At 40.1% G+C, this 19,082-nt stretch overlaps 1 protein-coding gene across 2 annotated transcripts in view; it reads left to right on the forward strand.

Moving 5' to 3' along the window:
• The window catches only part of cdk17 (cyclin dependent kinase 17), a 63,223-nt gene that overhangs the window by 24,807 nt on the left and 19,334 nt on the right, over positions 1 to 19,082 (forward strand). For both annotated transcript variants that reach the window (XM_079817218.1, XM_079817219.1), the window contains exons 2-3: positions 8,561 to 8,709; positions 18,204 to 18,368. In XM_079817218.1, the coding sequence (XP_079673344.1) occupies positions 8,583 to 8,709; positions 18,204 to 18,368 (292 nt within the window). In that variant the 5' untranslated portion in view covers positions 8,561 to 8,582. The remainder of the gene's footprint in view (positions 1 to 8,560; positions 8,710 to 18,203; positions 18,369 to 19,082) is intronic.

The raw sequence follows: 19,082 nt of genomic DNA on the forward strand, positions 1-19,082 counted from the left end.
TAAATTACATGTTAGAGTTTAGCGCTCTATAATGCTCACATCTCCCTATTTTGGGTACAAATAGAAAAAAAACCACTGCGCTCTAATGACATTTGAAGTAAATGTGCGATAATCCATACGTTTTTATCCGAATGAGGGATATAAATATAATAAAATAAAGCGCGGCATCAGCAGTTAATAGGTTAATGTAACATTTTTCCATTTCAGGACTAGCAAAATAATACAAACTTACTCTCTCTGTATGGTGGCCAAATCTGCAAGATAACAGAGGCGAAGGTGGGTGAAGAGATTGGTGGTTTTGCCCCCTTTTTACTGTTTATCGGCAAGTCTAGGGTGACATTTTTGCGGAATCCAAAAAACTCCTATGCTGGTGGGCTAACTTTCCTGGAGTGCGGGTAGAGTGTCTCGTCTGTCATATCCGTCGCCATGCTTTTGGGCACCAGCGTTAAGGTGCAATACTGCCACCTACTGTACGCTGGGACGTCAAACAGATACTGGCGCTAGACAATTTCCGTGTCATATTATCATGTGGACTATTCATTTGAAATATCATGGTTATCGACAGTAACGGTATATGCGACACCCCTAAGTAACAGGATAAAGATATTTAATTTTTAAAATATCACGGTTATCGTCAAGGTAGGTTTAATGTATTTATGTATCGTAGTGCATCTGTTTAGCTGGCTAACACAGTTTCTGTCTCTCCAGGCTGTGTTTAATTAGCCTGCTGTTTAATGCCTCTGGCTCTTGGCTGGTGTGATGTTTGATGTCAGGCCTTCCTGCTCTAATTATGCTCGGTCTATGGTGCCACCCGTCTGCAGGGGTCGTCCCAGAATTCAGCTGAGGCTGAGGGCAGCAGTCCTGTGTGCTGGTGTTTTGTTTCTGTGTTATTGGGTAAAAAATGTGTTTATATTTGCAAGCTCTGCAGGTTTCTGTGAGTGCTTGTGTTTGTGCCACTGTGAGTTTGGGATGTATTATGTTCTTCCTTGCCTCCCCCAGCCCATATGAGGCACATGAGGGTTTTGTTATGGTGTGGGTAATGCACCCTCTCATTGCCACACAAAGACCCCTTATCTCTCAAGAGGAGCGTGTACAGAGGAGGTGGGCTAATCCTGGCCCGGGGGATGTAAACAGATTCTCTCCCGGCGTTTGATTCACACACTCGCTTATGATTGGACGACTGTAAAGCTACTCATATGGAGACACACAGAAAGATGAAAAGTGCAAAAGAGACAATGGCAGAACGGCAGTGGCCAGTTGCATAAACTGCTTAGACTAGTCTTAAAAGTTAGTCATCTAAATATTATCTTCAAGACTGGTCATAAGTAATTTACATAAAAAGGTAGATTGGTATAATCTGAATTGGAAAAGTAAGACTGATTGCCCCTTTGTATATGTCTATTTGTTCAAACTAGTTCTTAAGAGACAGTCTTAATGTGGCTAAGTTTATGCTAATGTCCACAGATTTGTAGATTTAGCCGTTTCTGACATGCTGTGCTTTACTAATGGATTCTTTTGTCTCTATGTAGATCTTGAACTTGCTATTTATATTATTAATGTTTGCCAAGTCAAGCATTCCTATTTTTATAGCTTTTCATTTGGACTAAAAAATAACTGACTGAGAATAGACTAATTATTGCTTTAGTCTGACTATTAAAGTTCATGTAAATGAGATGAATACTTTGGTTCAGCAAGGACACATTAAGTTGATCAAAAGTGACAGTAAAGACATTTATAATGTTCTATTTATTCATGAATCCTGATTTTTTTTTTAAGAAATGGTAAGAATAATAGTAAGAAATCGTTCTTTAGCAGCCAATCGGCATTTTAGAATCCTGAAGGATTTCTGAAGGATCATGTGACTCTGAAGACTGGAGTAATTATGGAATAAATTACATTTTAAAATATATTCAAATTGTAAAAAGGTTATTTAATTCAGTTTTTTTTTATTAATCAAATAATTACAACCTGAGTGACACTTTTGAACGGCTGTCAATGTCATATAGACAAAAAAACTGACTTGGGGCCTAAAGACGGTATACTATCCCTCACAGCCTCATTTTCAACAAAAATACATTTATATAATCACCATAGACCACAAGCCCCTCCCCCTACAACATGCATATTAAATGACCAGTAACCATATTTGCATATTTTGCGGCCTACTCTTCCCCCGTCCAGCAGCCCACTTTCCTATCAGCGTGATCCCCGGAGAGCTGCTGTCTGGAGACGGATGTTGCACCAGACCGAGGGGTTAATGATGGGAGGGGGCGGGGTGACAATAGACAACACTGTCCCAAATGCTCTTCGTTCATTGGCCAAGAATGCACCATGTCACTGAAACAACAGTGTCAGTGTCCTACACCGAAAAAAAAGAAGTGCACAAACCAAGTGAAAAACAAGAAAAAGGCCTGTGTGCCCACTTGGTGATGCGTTTGTAGTTGTTTTAATGAGCCAGACTCGACGAGTGGAAAACGCTCGCCGTAAAGTCCCTGTAGGCCAACATGAAAGGCTACGTACATTAATCTGAATAATTTTTTTAAAAAGCATCCTTTTCTCTTGTTTCGGCCTTCTGTTCACACTCAAAAGAAGACTCTCCAAAATAAGTGGATACATTTAAAAACACCATTTTCGAATTGTAGTGCAGACTATGAAACTGATGCATTTGAACACGTTTAGTCATGTATTGCATATTGTACCTATAGATATCTTGTTATACCAGCTTTTGGCAGCTTCGAAGATGACAGAACATTGTTGTCCTGCATCAAAGCAGGAGAGCAATTGCGTTTTAGACAAGTGGCAACCTCCCCCAGTTTCTCTTGAAGCCAATACGGAAGTGACATATACTGCAATTCATCGACTGGCCACTAGGGACAGGCTCCAGAAGGGAGCAGAATCTCATTGAGCTCCATGTTAAAATGCCCAACTTTACAGCAGATTAAAACATGTTTACAGCCTGATACAAATTGTGGTTTTGGTCTATACGGCAAATGTTGCCCTTCATGACGACTGTGAGGGGGATGAATTTTTTTATAACTCATTTGTTTACATTATATAAAGCATTAAAGTTCTGCATAATTAAGGGTGTGGCCACTTTGAGTGACAGGTGGATAGCCATTTATCTGCTGTCTGTTAGTCATTGCGTCACGTCAGCTCCGCCCACGTCCCGCCTTTTTGCCCATTTTCTGTTATCCGGGAGTGACGCGCTGCAAAGATGGCAACGGCCATCTCGTCCCTACTTTGCGCTTCAAAACTGCTCATCAGAATCCTATGGTTGACGTCACGGACACTACGTCCATATTTTTTTTTACAGTCTATGGTTTTAGACCATACATGGAATAATTTTGAGTGCAACCATTGCAATAAGCTTACGTTTTATGCATATGCAGTAAGATGATTGAAGCGTTTTCCAACATTGTAGTGGGGATGAGAAACATTTAGAAAATGCTAGTGTGGACAAAGCATTTTGAAGCGAAAATGCAGTTTTCAGATGTATCCAGTTTAATGTAGACGCAGCCAAAGCCTGACATTGCATGATGGGGAATCACGTCTGCGTGACTTTAATGAACAGGATGGTGATTTTGCAGAGTGTTAAAGGGTTAGTTCACCCAAAAATGATAATTCTGTCATTAATTACTTACCCTCATGTCGTTCGACACCTGTAAGACCTCCGTTCATCTTCAGAACACAAATGAAGATATTTTAGTTGAAATCTGATGGCTCTGAAAGGCCTCCATTGGCACAATGCACGGTACACTCTCAAGACCCTTAAAAGGTACTAAAGACGTCGTTACAAAGTCCATCTCACTACAGTGGTTCTACAATAACTTTATGAAGAGACCAGAATAGTTTTTGTGCACAAAAAAACCCTAAATAACGACTTCTATAGTGATGACGAATTCAAAACACGGCATCATGAAGTTTCGAAGCGTTATGAATCAGTGAGTCGAATCATGATTCGGATCGCGTGTCAAACCGCCAAACTGCTGAAATATGGCGATCCAAACTGCTGATTCGACTCATTGATTCATAACGCTTCGAAGCTTCATGATGCCGTGTTTTGAAATCGTCATCACTATATAAGTCGTTATTTAGGGTTTTTTTGTGCTCAAAAACTATTCTCGTCACTCCATAAAGTTATTGTAGAACCACTGTAGTGAGATGGACTTACTAATGACGTCTTTAGTACCTTTTATGGGTCTTGAGAGTGTACCGTGCATTGTGCCAATGGAGGCCTTTCAGAGCCATCAGATTTCAACTAAAATATCTTCATTTGTGTTCCGAAGATGAACGGAGGTCTTACGGGTGTCGAACGACATGAGGGTAAGTAATTAATGACAGAAATGAATTTTCATTTTTGGGTGAACTAACCCTTTAAAGCATCTGTATGTGTGTGTTCAGGCTGGTTGTGCCCTGTCCTAGCAGGTCTTACACAGGAATGCCAACTGTTCAAACACAAGCCCACAAAAACACACGCTTATGGCCTCAGGGTGTGTCCGAACCCTGCTGTCCTACGCAGCAGAATGAGATACCAGCTGTTTGAGAAGATGTGCTCTGTCAGCGTGCACATTAAACTGTCTGCGCTATATCGGCATGTACCAGTACTCTAATCCCTCATATGGGGGCTCGCTCACCCCCCTTCCTTTTAGTCTGTGTCGGATAGACAGATGGCATGCATGCGTGATTGTATTCGAGAGGAACCAATCACAGATGCTCGGACCGGTCGTTTCCTGTAGCGCGCTCTTTGCATGCACATTTCCCACTTTGCAGCGTCCTGAAATCAGACACCACATGAGAAAAGCCATCTCTCTGTAACCTGATAGTCTTTTGTGCGTCTCTGTGTATGATTACAGTGACCCGGCTCTTCATAGGGGCCGAATGTTATCGGTATGTGCTGTACTTTTGGTAGGCTAGGAGAACCTTGGAGGGTTTCATTTGAACCTTGCTTTTGGACGCAATGAACCTTCAAGTCCTGTGTGAATTTGGGTGTGTGTAGTCTGACGGTGGTGGCAATACAATAGACAGAAAGAGTCCCGCTGCCTCCCATAGCAAGGTGTTTCCTGCCTAAAACGGTGCAAAGTCAGCATGTATTGAGAGAAATACACAAGCACACACACACATTAAAGGTGTTTTAAAAAGTCTCTAGAGAAGCCATGCATGAGTGATTTGTACGTTTAAGGGGTGGTTATGCACAACGGAAAATGCTTATCACGTTAATCATGTTAAAGTCACCATTATGTGTTGCTTTTTTATAAAACGGCAAACCAATTAATGCTGACGAACTGTATTTTTGAATAATTATGGGGATGACCGATTATTTGCATTTTAAATGCATTTAATAATTTAAAATGTTTAATAAATCAATTTTATATTTATTTATTATTTAATGTTAATAAATGTATTATGTACAATAATTTCTCCAATTTTTACATTCAGACTACCTTTACCTTCAAACCCTCATTCAATCAGAAATGTACCTTTTTTATTTTGTTTATTGCATGTTTTACTGTTAATATATAAACCTGGTGTCTCATTGCTGTCAATTTATTTTGAGAAAATGCATTGGTGTAAAGGGAATTATGGCGCATGTGGGAGTGTGTGTTTTAATAATGCACAACCATGTGTTGAAGTGCCTATAAAAACAAAATAGAGTCTCATGAATATTTGATTAAAAGGCTTTTGATTATTAATGAGGTTTTTATTTTATTTATACTTGTCATATGTGAGTCTTAAAGTCCTGCTGTGTAGGTCCAAAAACTATCCCAATGAAACTTACAAACACGCACAGCTAAAAGAGGCCGGCCTCTACATTACTATTTTTTTACTTAAAGGGCATATTGCAGGTTAAATTTTTTTCGAGATTAATATATAACCTTGTATGAAAATACCATATGAAAAGGTAGTGCAGGATTTAAAATGTTTTAAAAAGACATAAGAGCACAAATTTAGTAGATAAAGTGGCCATTTCGTTGGCCGCTTGGAAAAAGCGCTTTTTTTTCAACATCGCGTCATATTACGTCACGAGAGGGAGTGGTTCGCCGAGCTCTGCGTTGGCTCAGTGCAGAATAGGTTGGTATTCAGTAGAGTCTGTGTATTTTCGGTAGTTTTTCTATTCCAATTTATCATTGTCATGGTAAATTATTATCCAGCCTGTCAGGGCATCGAGTCCACAGGTTTCCTAAAAAAAAAAAATTAGGAATTCTGCATGGTGGCGTTTTGTGCAGGTGAAGAAACGGGACTTCCCTTCGCGCATCTGCTTCAAAACACACGGTGGTGTGTATAGTGCTTTAGACCGGAGGATTATCATCCCGGCGATATGATGGAGTCAAACATTGTTATACTCGTGTAAGGCCGGCTACACACTGGCTGCGTTACGTGAGCGTGGCATTTTCTATCTGTAGACCGGCTACACACTGCAAGCGTGGCGTTTCTGTTGCGTTTCAGCTGCGTGGCGTTGTGTCTTTGCACACCAGAAGCGTGTCTGACGCGGCGCCGCTGCTGCTAGGTGACGTAGTGGAAGGCCTATACTTCACGTTAAACATAAAATATATAAATAAATATTTATATAAACATATAGCCTACTGATACACCAAAGACAACGTCAGCACTAGGCAGTATTGACGGCCGAATAGGCTACAAAATATTTTGTTCTGCATTGGCAGGTGCAATATTTGAAAATCGATATTATATACATTTTTTTTTATTACAATTATATCTGCATTTATGTTGAAACCTAGAGACTTTCACACATAAAAATGTCATTTATTAATATGTATTCGTGTCAAAATGACAAACAGCTTTACCTATTCTATTTTGCCTGGAAACGCTTCCAACACTCTTGCGTGTCGCATCGGTTCTATTTCTAGCATGTGCTTTCGGCGCGGCTCGAACCGCACGTGTCACGCAGCCAGTGTGTACCTTGCCCAAAGGATGAATAAACATCCACACGCGATGCTTCTTTGCCGTCGTGTTTACATTAATGAATACAAAGTATGTACATTAACACAAATGAATACAGTCTCACACTTTTTCGAAAAAAAGTTCTGAATTATGTGATATTTTATTCATGCCATGTATGCACATTCAAGTTCACTCAAATGCATACTCATAACGTCATATACATCCTCACACTAGCGGTGAATCGGCACGAAATAAACCCATAATACAGAATGAATGAATAAAGGATAAACACAATAACACAACGTTACTGTCTGTGGTTCGGCGGCCGGCGGGAGATGTCATGGTCCCGGATCCGGCGGGAGATGTAGCTTGGAGAAAACGTGAACTGTGCACCTTGAGTCTTGTAAGTTACCAAATCAGTCGTGATGAGAAACCGCTAACGTTATATCACATAAAGTTTAGTGGGGACGGATATTAACGAGTGTGACTTTTCCTGATGGTCAAAGCCTATAAGTTTCTGTTATTGGTAAGTAAATCAATAACTTACTAGATGACAATAACGTTACCAGCTTTGCTATTGCCTGATACATGATAATAATCAGTACAGTGTTGTGATCTGAGCACAGTGATCATATCGTTAGCTAGCTTTATCTAGCTAACACTGGTCTCTCTCCGAGACACCTGCCGCTGTTCTCCACTGTTTCTCCTCACATAAATACTCAATCTGTCTCCTGTAATCGTTGTTCTGTCTAATCCTGGTCTGTCCCTAATTGTGTGTCATAATTGTATGGCTGGTCTGCCATATGAGTATTAATAAACATTTATAATGTCCTCAGCGTCCGAGCTGTCATTGCGATCCATTGTTTTCCTATCGTTGAAATTCACCGCACTCCCTCTCGTTATGTCACGTCCGGTTTTGGCATTTTTAGATGCAGAAGTAAAATTTTCTCACAAAAACGACTCCAAAAGCCTTAATAGTGTGTTTTAAAGTATATTTTAAAGAAAATCTAGTCACTACATAATTTTTCTATACATTGACTCACTGGAGTCTCTAACCTGCAATATGCCCTTTAAGACTCCATGAAATGGTTTGACGAGCATTTTTCCCCCTTTTTAAATGGGAAGTTGAATAGCCAGTATGTCAAAGTTTGGTAAATACTCTCAAAATTGATTAATTCCAGAAATCGTTGGTTGCGAAAGTTAATAGGAAAGTACAATTGTTATTACTGCCGAAGATGCACCGGCAAGTCGTAATGTGTTATTTGCTCTTGCTAGTCAGAGGCAAGCATTAAGCGAGATGGGATGTTCTCTTTCTAGTGAACATTTTATTGGAAGATGCCTGTGCGTACTAGATGAGTCATCACTATTTTGGTCTGCTTTCCTGGTACAGTAAATTTTAATTGACATGCATTAAAAGCTACAGAACTCTAACAGCTAAAACAAATAAAAAGTACTCCAAAACTTTGTTGAAGTGAATAAAAGCATGATTTACTCTCTGTGTAACATACATTCTTCTTTTTAGGCTGCGCTCAACCCACAATGCCACTGAACTTAATGATAATAAAATGAGTTGATTTTTAATTAAAAAAGCTGTATGACCCACAGATATTCGCAGGTCGATGATGATTAACACAGTGTGTGTGTGTGTGTGTTCCCGCAGGCCCCCCCTGCCTCAGAGGCCTATGGAGAGGATGAAGAGGTTTAAGAGACGTTTGTCGCTCACCCTGCGTGGAAGCCAGACGATCGATGAGTCTCTCTCGGAGCTGGCGGAACAGATGACCATCGAGGAGAACAGCAGCAAGGACAGCGGTGAGTGTGTGCGCTGGCTGCACCTTTCATATCATTTTGCTGTGTCTGGTATTGTGTGTGCAGGGTCACTGTTAGTAGTCCAGATTAGAGACTGATTTATTAGTACTTTGATTAGCTTGTGGAATAAGAGCTCTGGAAAGCTGGAAAAGGTCCACAGGAGTGGAAAATAGGGCCTCCTGTGTTACGAATCAGGACACAGGGGCTCCATAAACTGATTATCAGATTTTGTAGCTAAACTATTTCAGGAAAGTTTATTATGTGAGGGAACATACCCTTTTGTGAAAATACTGCAGTGCGGAAAACCTTTTGCACTCATTTTGCATCTATTTAACGTTCACATGTTTTCTTTCATTTCCCTTATATATTGCTGTGTCAACATATATCGCTTCACTAATATTTGAAGACCACAAATATTCTGCATTTTTGTAGTAATGTGAAGACGTCTGCATGTTTACTTTGGCCCAACCTCTGAGATTTTTTAGTCTGGTAGTGACTAGACTGTATTTCTTTCTCAGATTTATAGGAATAAATCTGGGGTGTTTAATTGAATATCTTAAAATAACTTAGAATGTGCATTTGCGTACTTGTTTCATACCTACTCCCGGTTCAATATAAGTTACTTTGACCCATCAAGCCATTCTGGAGTGTAAAACACAAATGTCAAGCTTTTGTGTTTTGTGAACTCTTATATTACTTCTCTATTCCCTTTGGATACTTTATTCTTAATCTTATTTTTTATGTTAAAGGAAGACAAGTTAACCTCAAGCAACAGCACAATTTTTTGCAAGTTTTATTAAAAAAATAATGGAAGTGAACAGCTGTTATGAGGTATAAATAAATTTTACAGTCATTTTAGGGTCATAAAGATGCATTACATTGTCAACAAGTTGTATAGTTGTTGTAAAATTTCCTTTTAAAATCATGACGCACATATTGTTTATCTATACTATTGAAACAGTATTTTATTGGGAGCGGATTTTCCCATTAACTTCCACTGTAAGTGTCTCGCTGTTTTTCTAAGAAAAAGAGGAACGGCAGATGTAACCATTATGACACAAACGTTAAGCTGTTTAACTTGTTGACTTTTATTTAAAATTAGTTGTTTCTCTTTTTTCACAGTATTTAGACCCAGAGTGTTTTATTTTCTCTAGGTCACCTGTATTGACCATGTTAGCACAGGTTAGTATCTCTGACACAACCATTTCAAGCTGACCTGAAAAGCTGTCGTTCTGATCTGTCATAACTGAGGTCTGTGCCATTTTTATGACCATAAACAGCACTGAGCCAGGACTGATATGAAAGAGGTCTGCTGTCATGCTTCCAGTCAGCCTGAATGCCTAAAGCAAAGCAATTCCACTTGAATGGAAAAGAAGCGAAGCAAAACACTCCCTGTCCTCTTCCTCAAAGTGCTTTTTCTTCTCCTCGCTCTTGTATGTCAACTAGCTAGTAATTACGTAACAGCAATGACACCCCTGTGAGGAGAATGAGAGGAAGGGAGCATGTGACAGCTTGTGAGGAGAAGGGCTAAATTAGCTCTGTTGCCTTTGGGCAAACCTGACGGATGGACTAGAGTCGCACAGACTGATTCAGACTGTACAATGAGACTCTGTAAACTGGAAGTCTGTGTGTTGTGAATTCCAGTAAGTTCCTGCTTACCTTACGTCCCCAGCACACCCACGTGCCGTGATGCATGCTCGAATGAGATAAAACAGTTATCAAAAGCACAAATTCAACTGCCATGGTTTTTTTGGCCAAGAGCGGATGGTCAGGTTCCACGTCCTTATCAGAGCACCTATTGAGGGAGGGTTTTAACCCTCAGAGCCCGACGGCATCGCCCACGACGTCACACGGCACCTCCGATAAATATCTATATTATTTCATGAAACTTTTATCGATTTTCTTACCGTTTTTTCCAGCAGAAAGCTAACGAGCTAGCCATCACGGGGGTGTCTTTGGTGTCTTTGTAGCCTTTACAGAAGGTTTTCTATCCAGCCTGGAACATGTGCATCTTTTTGGAGTTGTTCAGCAATAAATCAAAACGCTTACATCCAAGATATATCCACTTGATGTCCATAATTTATAAATTTTCCGTCATTTTTAACGCTAGCGCGATGCTAGCTGCCATTTTGGATGAGGGTTTGACCAATGACAGGCTGATCCGTCATCCACGTTGGTGTACGCATGAACCACAGCTTTGTTATTGTGAAGAGAGAGAGACGCACGGCTAGTAGTGAGGAGAGAGAGAGAGAGAGAGAGAGAGAGAGAGAGAGAGAGAGGCGCTGCAGTTTTTAGTAGTTTTGTGGAGAAAGTTTGAGGAAAAAGTTTGAGGAGAAGTTCCTGATAGGAACTGTTTTGAGGCTTGGCACCAGTAAATATCCAAAATCCAAAGAGGCCAAAAGCGCCTGGACTTTTTTTGGAAAAATGTAAATAGTTTTGGTTCTGTATAAGTTATCATGTTTATTCCTGAGTTCCAGGACTCCAAAGACTTGAACAAACTGTTTTCCAGAGGAAATATGCTTAGCTTTTATTTATTTGTGTGTGTTTTCAATAAATATTTGAGTGATTCAATTTCCGTTTTATGTTTTCATTTGTCTTTATGGTCCCATAACTTATTTTACATTCAGGTGACATCAATGCAACACAAATATACTGACAGTGCAGCTTGTCTTGAAAAAAAAGAGGTGTGTCAATTGTCTGTGCACAACAGGGTTGATGTTTTACAAGCTTTTTTAGTAAATAACACCAGGCGGAAAATTAATTGTAAAAATACCCTTAGGTCTTAAAGGGTTAAAGTCCCCCTATTATGCTTTTTTAAAGGCTCTTTATTTTGTTTTGGAGGTCTCCTACAATAAGTTTACATGTATCAAAAAACACTTTAATTTTCGCATAATATACATTGCAGCATCACCTCTTTTCTCACACTCTGAAATGGTTTGTTTAAGGTCTCTCTAAACCCCTCCTTTCCGAGAGCCTTCTCTGCTCTGATTGGTCAGAAGGCCCAGTCTGTTGTGATTGGCCTACTCTGCTCTGATTGGTTGGATAACCCAGTCTGTTGTGATTTGGTCTACCACTTACAGCACATGTCAGAAACCAAACGGCCATTACGTATCTGAATGCTTCCTCAGCACTTGAAACAAAGTGATGCGAACAGTAACGATGGTTTCAGTTTTACTGTATCGATATGAGCTTGAGTCTTCATCCTTTGGAAGTACATGCAAAGTGGATTTGCTCTCTCAGCACAGAAAACAGCGTCTTCTCGACATGTCGACAACATAAACCAAACTCTTCCAAGCCTCCGCTATAACTACAGTGTTTGAGGGCGGAATGGGGTTGACGTTGTTTGCGGGCAGCCAATGAATACCATAGGATGGATGGCATTATGCAATTTTGTTACAAGCCTACATAGGTTAGAGCAGACGGCAAGACTGGAATAACTGATGGCTTATTTTAGGCGGTTCAGAGTCGGTTCTTTCTTTTGGGAGACAGTAACTTCAATTATTGTGCTCTTTGTGCTTTGAAACTTTGCAGATCTTTAAGTTTCAGCTATATTACACACTATAATATCTTATGGTGATGATAGACAGGGCAACTTTTTGAGCAATGTTACTAGGCAATGTTGCCGTCAACGGGCAACCAGGTAAGACACAGGGCCCATGACCAATCCAAAGTATCCAGATAGGATCTAAAGTATCCAGATAGAAATTTGTTGCCCATTCCCAATGGAAAAGTGGCCAAGCAACATTGCCCAGTAACATTGCTCAAAAAAGTTGCCCCATGTATCATCACCTTCAGTCTGCAATGTTCGAAAGAGCATAATAGTGGCACTTTAAGGGAAATGTAATTGGAAAAAGTGGTGGAAATGTTCTTGAATGGAAGGTAACTGGGTTCAGAAATGGCTTTCAAAGCCTTTTGCCTCAAACTTCATGCTGAATCAAGCATAATCGTCCCTAAAAAAAACAATTATGACACACTGAGCTTAGAGCGAACTTTTTTTTTTGTAAGATTAAAAACCCAACCCGATCTTGAGAGAAAACTAGAATTTGTACATACCTAAAGTCTATACCTAAACTTAACTGTAAATGGGCATAAACAGATTGTATGAAATCATGTAAATTAGCCACCAATTCGCTCAAAAATAAAAGTTAAGAATGGGCATGAGAATGTGTTGTCCAAACCCTAACAAGCTGCCTACCTAGACAGCATTTTTAGACAATATAGGTGGACAACTGTGGACATCAAAATTATGCTGCGTTTATATGCGTATATTTTTAATCAAAATTTGAGGTAGTATTGTATGCTTTTCTCAAATATAGGCAGTCCCTGAATGCATTGGGATAAATTCTTCAATCCAAGATGGGAGACCATCACTTAAAATTTGTGTGCTGTTTTTTATTAGAATATTTTTCATTGCAACATATTTAGCATAAACTAAATAAAAATCAACTGTGAGCGTTGGCTGATTTTTCTGTGCTTCATCTGAGAAATGCATTTGTGCACACTAGCAAGCATTCACATTTCAATTTAGTCACTTATAAGATGTTTTATGCTGCCTTAGAATGTAGCTGTCTATGAAGACATCGAGACAGCTTAATAGGATTGGCACAGAGCCTGAGTGTATATCTTTTTATATCTGAATAAACCGTAACATTTACTCTGTCCGCAGTGGGCTCCCTCAATCGTGCCCTAAAACCATCACAACACAATCCTCAGGTTAACACTAACATTCAGAGAATGCATTTTTGTTGCACTCTTTCACCAGTCCACTTGCACTGATATGTGCACAACAGTCTAAATATGCCCACTTAGCTATGCATACACGCATTCACAGTGTGGCTGTTTTTAGGTCTGTGTGTTGAATGTGGAGAATGGCAGTGTTGTTGACCCAGCCGTTTTTTTAGTCAGACTGATGAATGTTTTATGAAGACCCTGCCATTATGTAAGGACCTTATGCCGCTCTTCTCTCTTTCCTTTAATCCGCACATTAGCGAGGGTTTCTAACTTCTGCTGCTGCGCAGGGTAAATCCTCATTCACTGCAGGCCATCTGGATTAACATTCAGGGAAATATTATTCACTGTGATGGTTGTTAGATATCAGCTGATGTCCGTTCTATTTAATTATCATTATTTTAAATGAACAACAACCTTTATTTCAAAATAAATAACTCCTGTGCTAGAGGTATTTTTTTCATTAGGTTTGTTGGGACACCTGAATCAATCGTTTGATTTAAAGATTTAAAAGTTCTTGTTAATTATACATTAAATGAGCCATTTGATTTATAGTCGCATTTGATTTATAGTCTCACTTTAGCCTCAGGAAAGATGTGACATGCAATATGGAAATGAGAGTAGACGAATGGATGTTTTTGTCTCAGTGTTCGGGAAGCAATTACACACTGCTTTTAGGTTTCAAATCAAATTTTTAGGATCTAACTTTTTAATGTGCAATCTTAGATGTAGTCGGCAACATTGTTTATATATACACCGATCAGGCATAACATTGTGACCACTGACAGATGAAGTGAATAACACTGATTGTCTCTTCATCACGGCACCTGTTAGTGGGTGGGATATATTTGGCAGTAAGTGAACATTTTGTCCTCAAAGCTGATGTGTTAGAAGCAGCAAAAATGGGCAAGCGTAAAGAATTTGAGCGAGTTTGACAAGGGCCAAATTGTAATGGCTAGATTGGATCAGAGCATCTCCAAAACTGCAGCTCTTGTTGGGGTTTGCTCGGTCTGCAGTGGTCAGGATCTATCAAAAGTGGTCCAAGGAAGGAACAGTGGTGAACCAGCGACAGGGTCATGGGCGGCCAAGGCTCATTGATGCACGTGGGGAGTGAAGGCTGGCGTGTGCGGTCCGATCAAACAGACGAGCTACTGTAGCTCACTGTGGTTCTGATAGAAAGGTGTCAGAATATGGGGCTGCATAGCCGCAGATCAGTCAGGGTGCTCATGCTGAGCCCTGTCCATCGCCGATAGCCCCAACAGTGGGCATGTGAGCATCAGAACTGGACCACGGAGAAATGGAAGAAGGTGGCCTGGTCTGATGAATCAAGTTTTAAAAAAATATTTACATCATGTAGATGGCCGGGTCGCTTACCTGGGGAACACATGGCACCAGGATGCACTATGGGAAGAAGGCAAGTGTGATGCTTTGGGCAATGTTCTGCTTGAAACCTTGGGTGCTGCCATCCATGTGGACGTTACCTTGACACGTACCACCTACCTAAGCATTGTTGCAGACCATGTACAGCCTTTCATGGAAACGGTATTCCCTGGTGGCTGTGGCCTCTTTCAGCAGATAATGTGCCCTGTCACAAAGCACAAATTGTTCAGCAATGGTTTGAGGAGCACAACAACGAGTTTGAGGTGTTGACTTGGCCTCCCTTAATTCCCTCGATCTCAATCCAATCGAGCATCTGTGGGATGTGCTGAACAAACAAGTCTGATCCATGGCGGCCCCACCTCACAACTTACAGGACTTAAAGGATCTGCTGCTAACATCTTGATGCCAGATACCACAGCACACCTTCACGGACTAGTGGAGTCCTTGCCTTGACGGGTCAGGGCTGTTTTGGCAGCAAAAGGGGGACCAACACAATATTAGGTCATTATGTAATGCCTGATCGGTGTATATACGCATGCGTTTTTTTATGAGTTTTATGAATTATTCTAAATTAACATATCTAACTTTAAATATCAGCTGGTCTGTTGATCCTTATACATTTGTATTTTGTTAAAGGTCCTGTTCTTCGTGATCCCATTTTTCAAACTTTAGTTAGTGTGTAATGTTGCTGTTAGAGCATAAATAATACCTGTAAAATTATAAAGCTCAAAGTTCAATGCCAAGCGAGATATTTTATTTAACAGAAGTTCCCTTTCAAAGCCTACAGTGAACGGCTGGTTTGGACTACATCCCTGTACTTCCTGCTTTAATGACGTCAATAGAACAGTTTGTCGACTAACCTCCGCCCACAAGAATATGCAAAAAAGGGGGCGTGGTCTTGTTGCTCCCGTGTGGAGAAGAGGAAGTGTTGCGTTTGTATAGTTTGTTTGTCGCCATGTCGTCGAGACGCTGTTATTTTCAACCCGGAGTCAAATCACCTTTGTTTGGCTTTCCCAGGGACGCTGTACATAGAGATCATTGAGCGCATGCATCTCCGTTATGGTAAGAGGCGCGACCTTTCCGGGCAACGTGCGCTAAGCTGCTGTCGAATCACAACACGGGAACCGCTGGCACAATCAGAACTCGTTACGTATTTCTGAAGGAGGGACTTCATAGAATAAGGAAATTCTCAGGCCGTTTTTAGGACAGTGAAAACAGCGGTATACAGATAAGTAAATTGTGTGAAAAATACTGTTTTTTTACACGCCAAACATGAACACGTTATATTGCACACTGTAAACACAATCAAAGCTTCAAAAAAACACGAAAAAAGGGACCTTTAATATTAATAATGATCAGTATTTTAGTAGTCTTTTGCCCACAGGAAAGTCATGAATACTACATGAAAAAGAGGATAGATGGTTGTTGTTTTGTACTGCTTCCTTAAATTCCAGTCAGTCTATGTTTTTTTTTTATGTTTGTGGTCTGGTGGTGCCAGAACAAGATAGTCATCTGCACCATCTGCCTGGCTAAACTTGTGCTTTAGTCATGCGTGTGGTTTTGTGTTTATTAGCACTCTATAGTTCCTCCACTCTCAGAAGACATCCTTTGTCTCAATAATGAAGAGATAGAGAGAATTTATGTCTTCCTGTGCTCGTTCTGGCACCAGGAATGGATGTTAGGGTGCTGCACAAAGACCCCAACGAGCCCGTCACCAGAGACCGTCGGCACAGCAACCGTAGACCCAACCTTGCTTTGGGCCCAAGAGCTTCTGCTGACATGAAGTATTTTCCTCAGGAGCGCTGTTGCTTAGCAACAAGACAGGATAGACATGGAGTTTACATTTTATATACTTATGCTCTGAATGTGAAAAAATGGTCATGATGTTTTCTCAGTAGTGGGGAAATAGCTCTGTGTTTGTGCCTGTCTGTCCAAATTCCACTATTTTGTTGTAACTGCACACACACTGATGCTGCCGATGGGACGTTCCTGCATCTGACAGCATGACATATTGTCATGGCCCGACCTGTTGAGCGTTACTATGGTGTTGGCCGTGGAACATTCCAGAGTTTCCATGATGCTTATATGGAAATAAGGTCCCTGTGCGCAGCTGGCCGGCTGTGAGTGGAACTTTACCACATGGGTTCGGATGGTTCAGTCCTGCGCCACACTGAGCTGGGCTGTTTTGTGCGGTTTTTGTGTGTGTGAGCGAGCCTGGTGTTTTGTTGGATTGCCCTTAGTAAGCAGGTTGAAAGGCCTGTTGTAATGAGAGACACAGCTGTGGTGTGGGAAGATATGAGAGAGAGCGATAGAGCGACCACAGTGAAAAAGGGAATGCTCGCTGAATAAATGAGGATGCTAGTACACCATCAGCATTTCATGTTCAAGCATCAAAACACCGTCTGAAAACAACATTGTCTAAGGTCAACATGAAATCATAATTGATCCTATTGATCAGCTTGGGAACAATTTATCATCACATGTCATTGCTTTCATCACAAGGTAACAACTTGTATAACTATGAAATGTCTTTCCATTATTGCTGACATCGTCAAACCCTCCTATCCCCCTCCAAACTTTTATAAAGAGACCAGTTCTCACAATTCAGAATAAAATCTAGCCTATTTTTAAAAGCGTGCGTGCGTGCGTGCGTGCGTGTGTGTATGCATGCGTGTGTGTATGTTGGTGTGTGTGCGAGCTCAAGGAGGGGTTGGTTGACTGGACAGGTGGTGTGAGCAGAAACAGGTGGGAGGGACAGGTGGGGTGAAGAGTGCACACACACTCACAGTGTGATGGTCATATAACCTCTACAGACGTTGATTAAAGTTAATATATGCAGATACATTTTTTTATCTAAAATTCACATGGGTGTCAAAAAGTTGGTTATAATGGTAGAATTTTACTCCAGTATTATTCCATTATTATCAGCTATGCTTCTGCTGGTTTATATGTTGCCATTTTGATTAAAACTTTTATACTTGAGTGTCGATTTGTCAGAATTTGTTTGATTGATGCATTTTCATGCCTTGTGTTGATTGGCTCAAATGATTCCAGCTGCTTTCCTATTGGTTTATGCATTGTCATAGCAACACCTTTGCAATGATTGGCTCGCCTTTCGATTAAAAGTGAAAAGCACAGCAGGTGTTGCCTTCCCAGCGTCACTCAGCTTGATGGGAAGTGAAAGATATGGGTGAATATCAAGTCATCATCAGTTTCTAGAGAGTTGCCGGTTTCCCTTTATTGCTGTAGCTTCCCTTTGACCTCCGTGTAACCCCAGGTATTAAAGTAATAATTTTAATTAAGTATTGACTGCCTCACACTTGTGAGAATATAAATCTATTCATGCAATTATACTGATGCGGTGTGTGTGTGTCTTGTTGTTATTTCAGAGCCCATCGTGAGGAATGGCCGGCCGCCCTCCTCCCACAGCATGCACTCGTTTTTGCACCAGTACACGGGTTCCTTTAAGAAGCCTCCTCTGCGCCGACCGCACAGTGTCATCGGGGGAAGTCTGGGGTCCTTCATGGCCATGCCTCGAAACGGCAGCCGTCTCGGTGAGTGACCACATACACGTACAGGCTGATTGGAAGAGTCACCATTTAAAGGCCTATATATATATATATAATATTTAATACTTTTTGACTTTTCAGTCTGAGTTAAATCTCTTTTTTGGCTCAATTTATCTGTAAAAGAAAACATGCCTAATAATTCTGCACACCTGAATATAAGGTGATTTTCATTTCCAGCCTTCATGAACAATTATATATCACTTATACATTATTAAATACTAAATCAATAGTAGTTATTAGGATTACTGTGGTTTGGAATTGGTCAAATGTGCCTGGAAAAAAAATATGATCAGAAAATCAACGTGCCTAATAATTCTGCACTCCCTGTATATATATATATATCATATTTGTGTTATTTATTTTAAAATAAATTCATTTAATATTTTAATATAACAGTTACTTTTAACAGATTTTTTATATTTTAAATTAAAATGGTATTTCCTTAATTAGAATCGAATTATTCAATTAAATTTAAACCTTTTAATGTTACACTTTTTCATGATTACCTTTAGTATTTTTTATTTATTTATTTATTAACAATACATTTTAATATAATTGTGTTCTGATGCTGTATAGCAACTACAAGTATTAATGTTTTAAATATTTGCCTCAAACCTTTAAGTTTGTTAATGATGGATATTTCATTGTTAAACAGGCTTCAGATGAAGCATAGGTGACCCTTGTGAATGACTCAGGTCA

Source organism: Gobio gobio (assembly GCF_949357685.1).
Source record: "Gobio gobio genome assembly, chromosome: 5".
In the NCBI taxonomy this organism is placed as follows: domain Eukaryota; kingdom Metazoa; phylum Chordata; class Actinopteri; order Cypriniformes; family Gobionidae; genus Gobio; species Gobio gobio.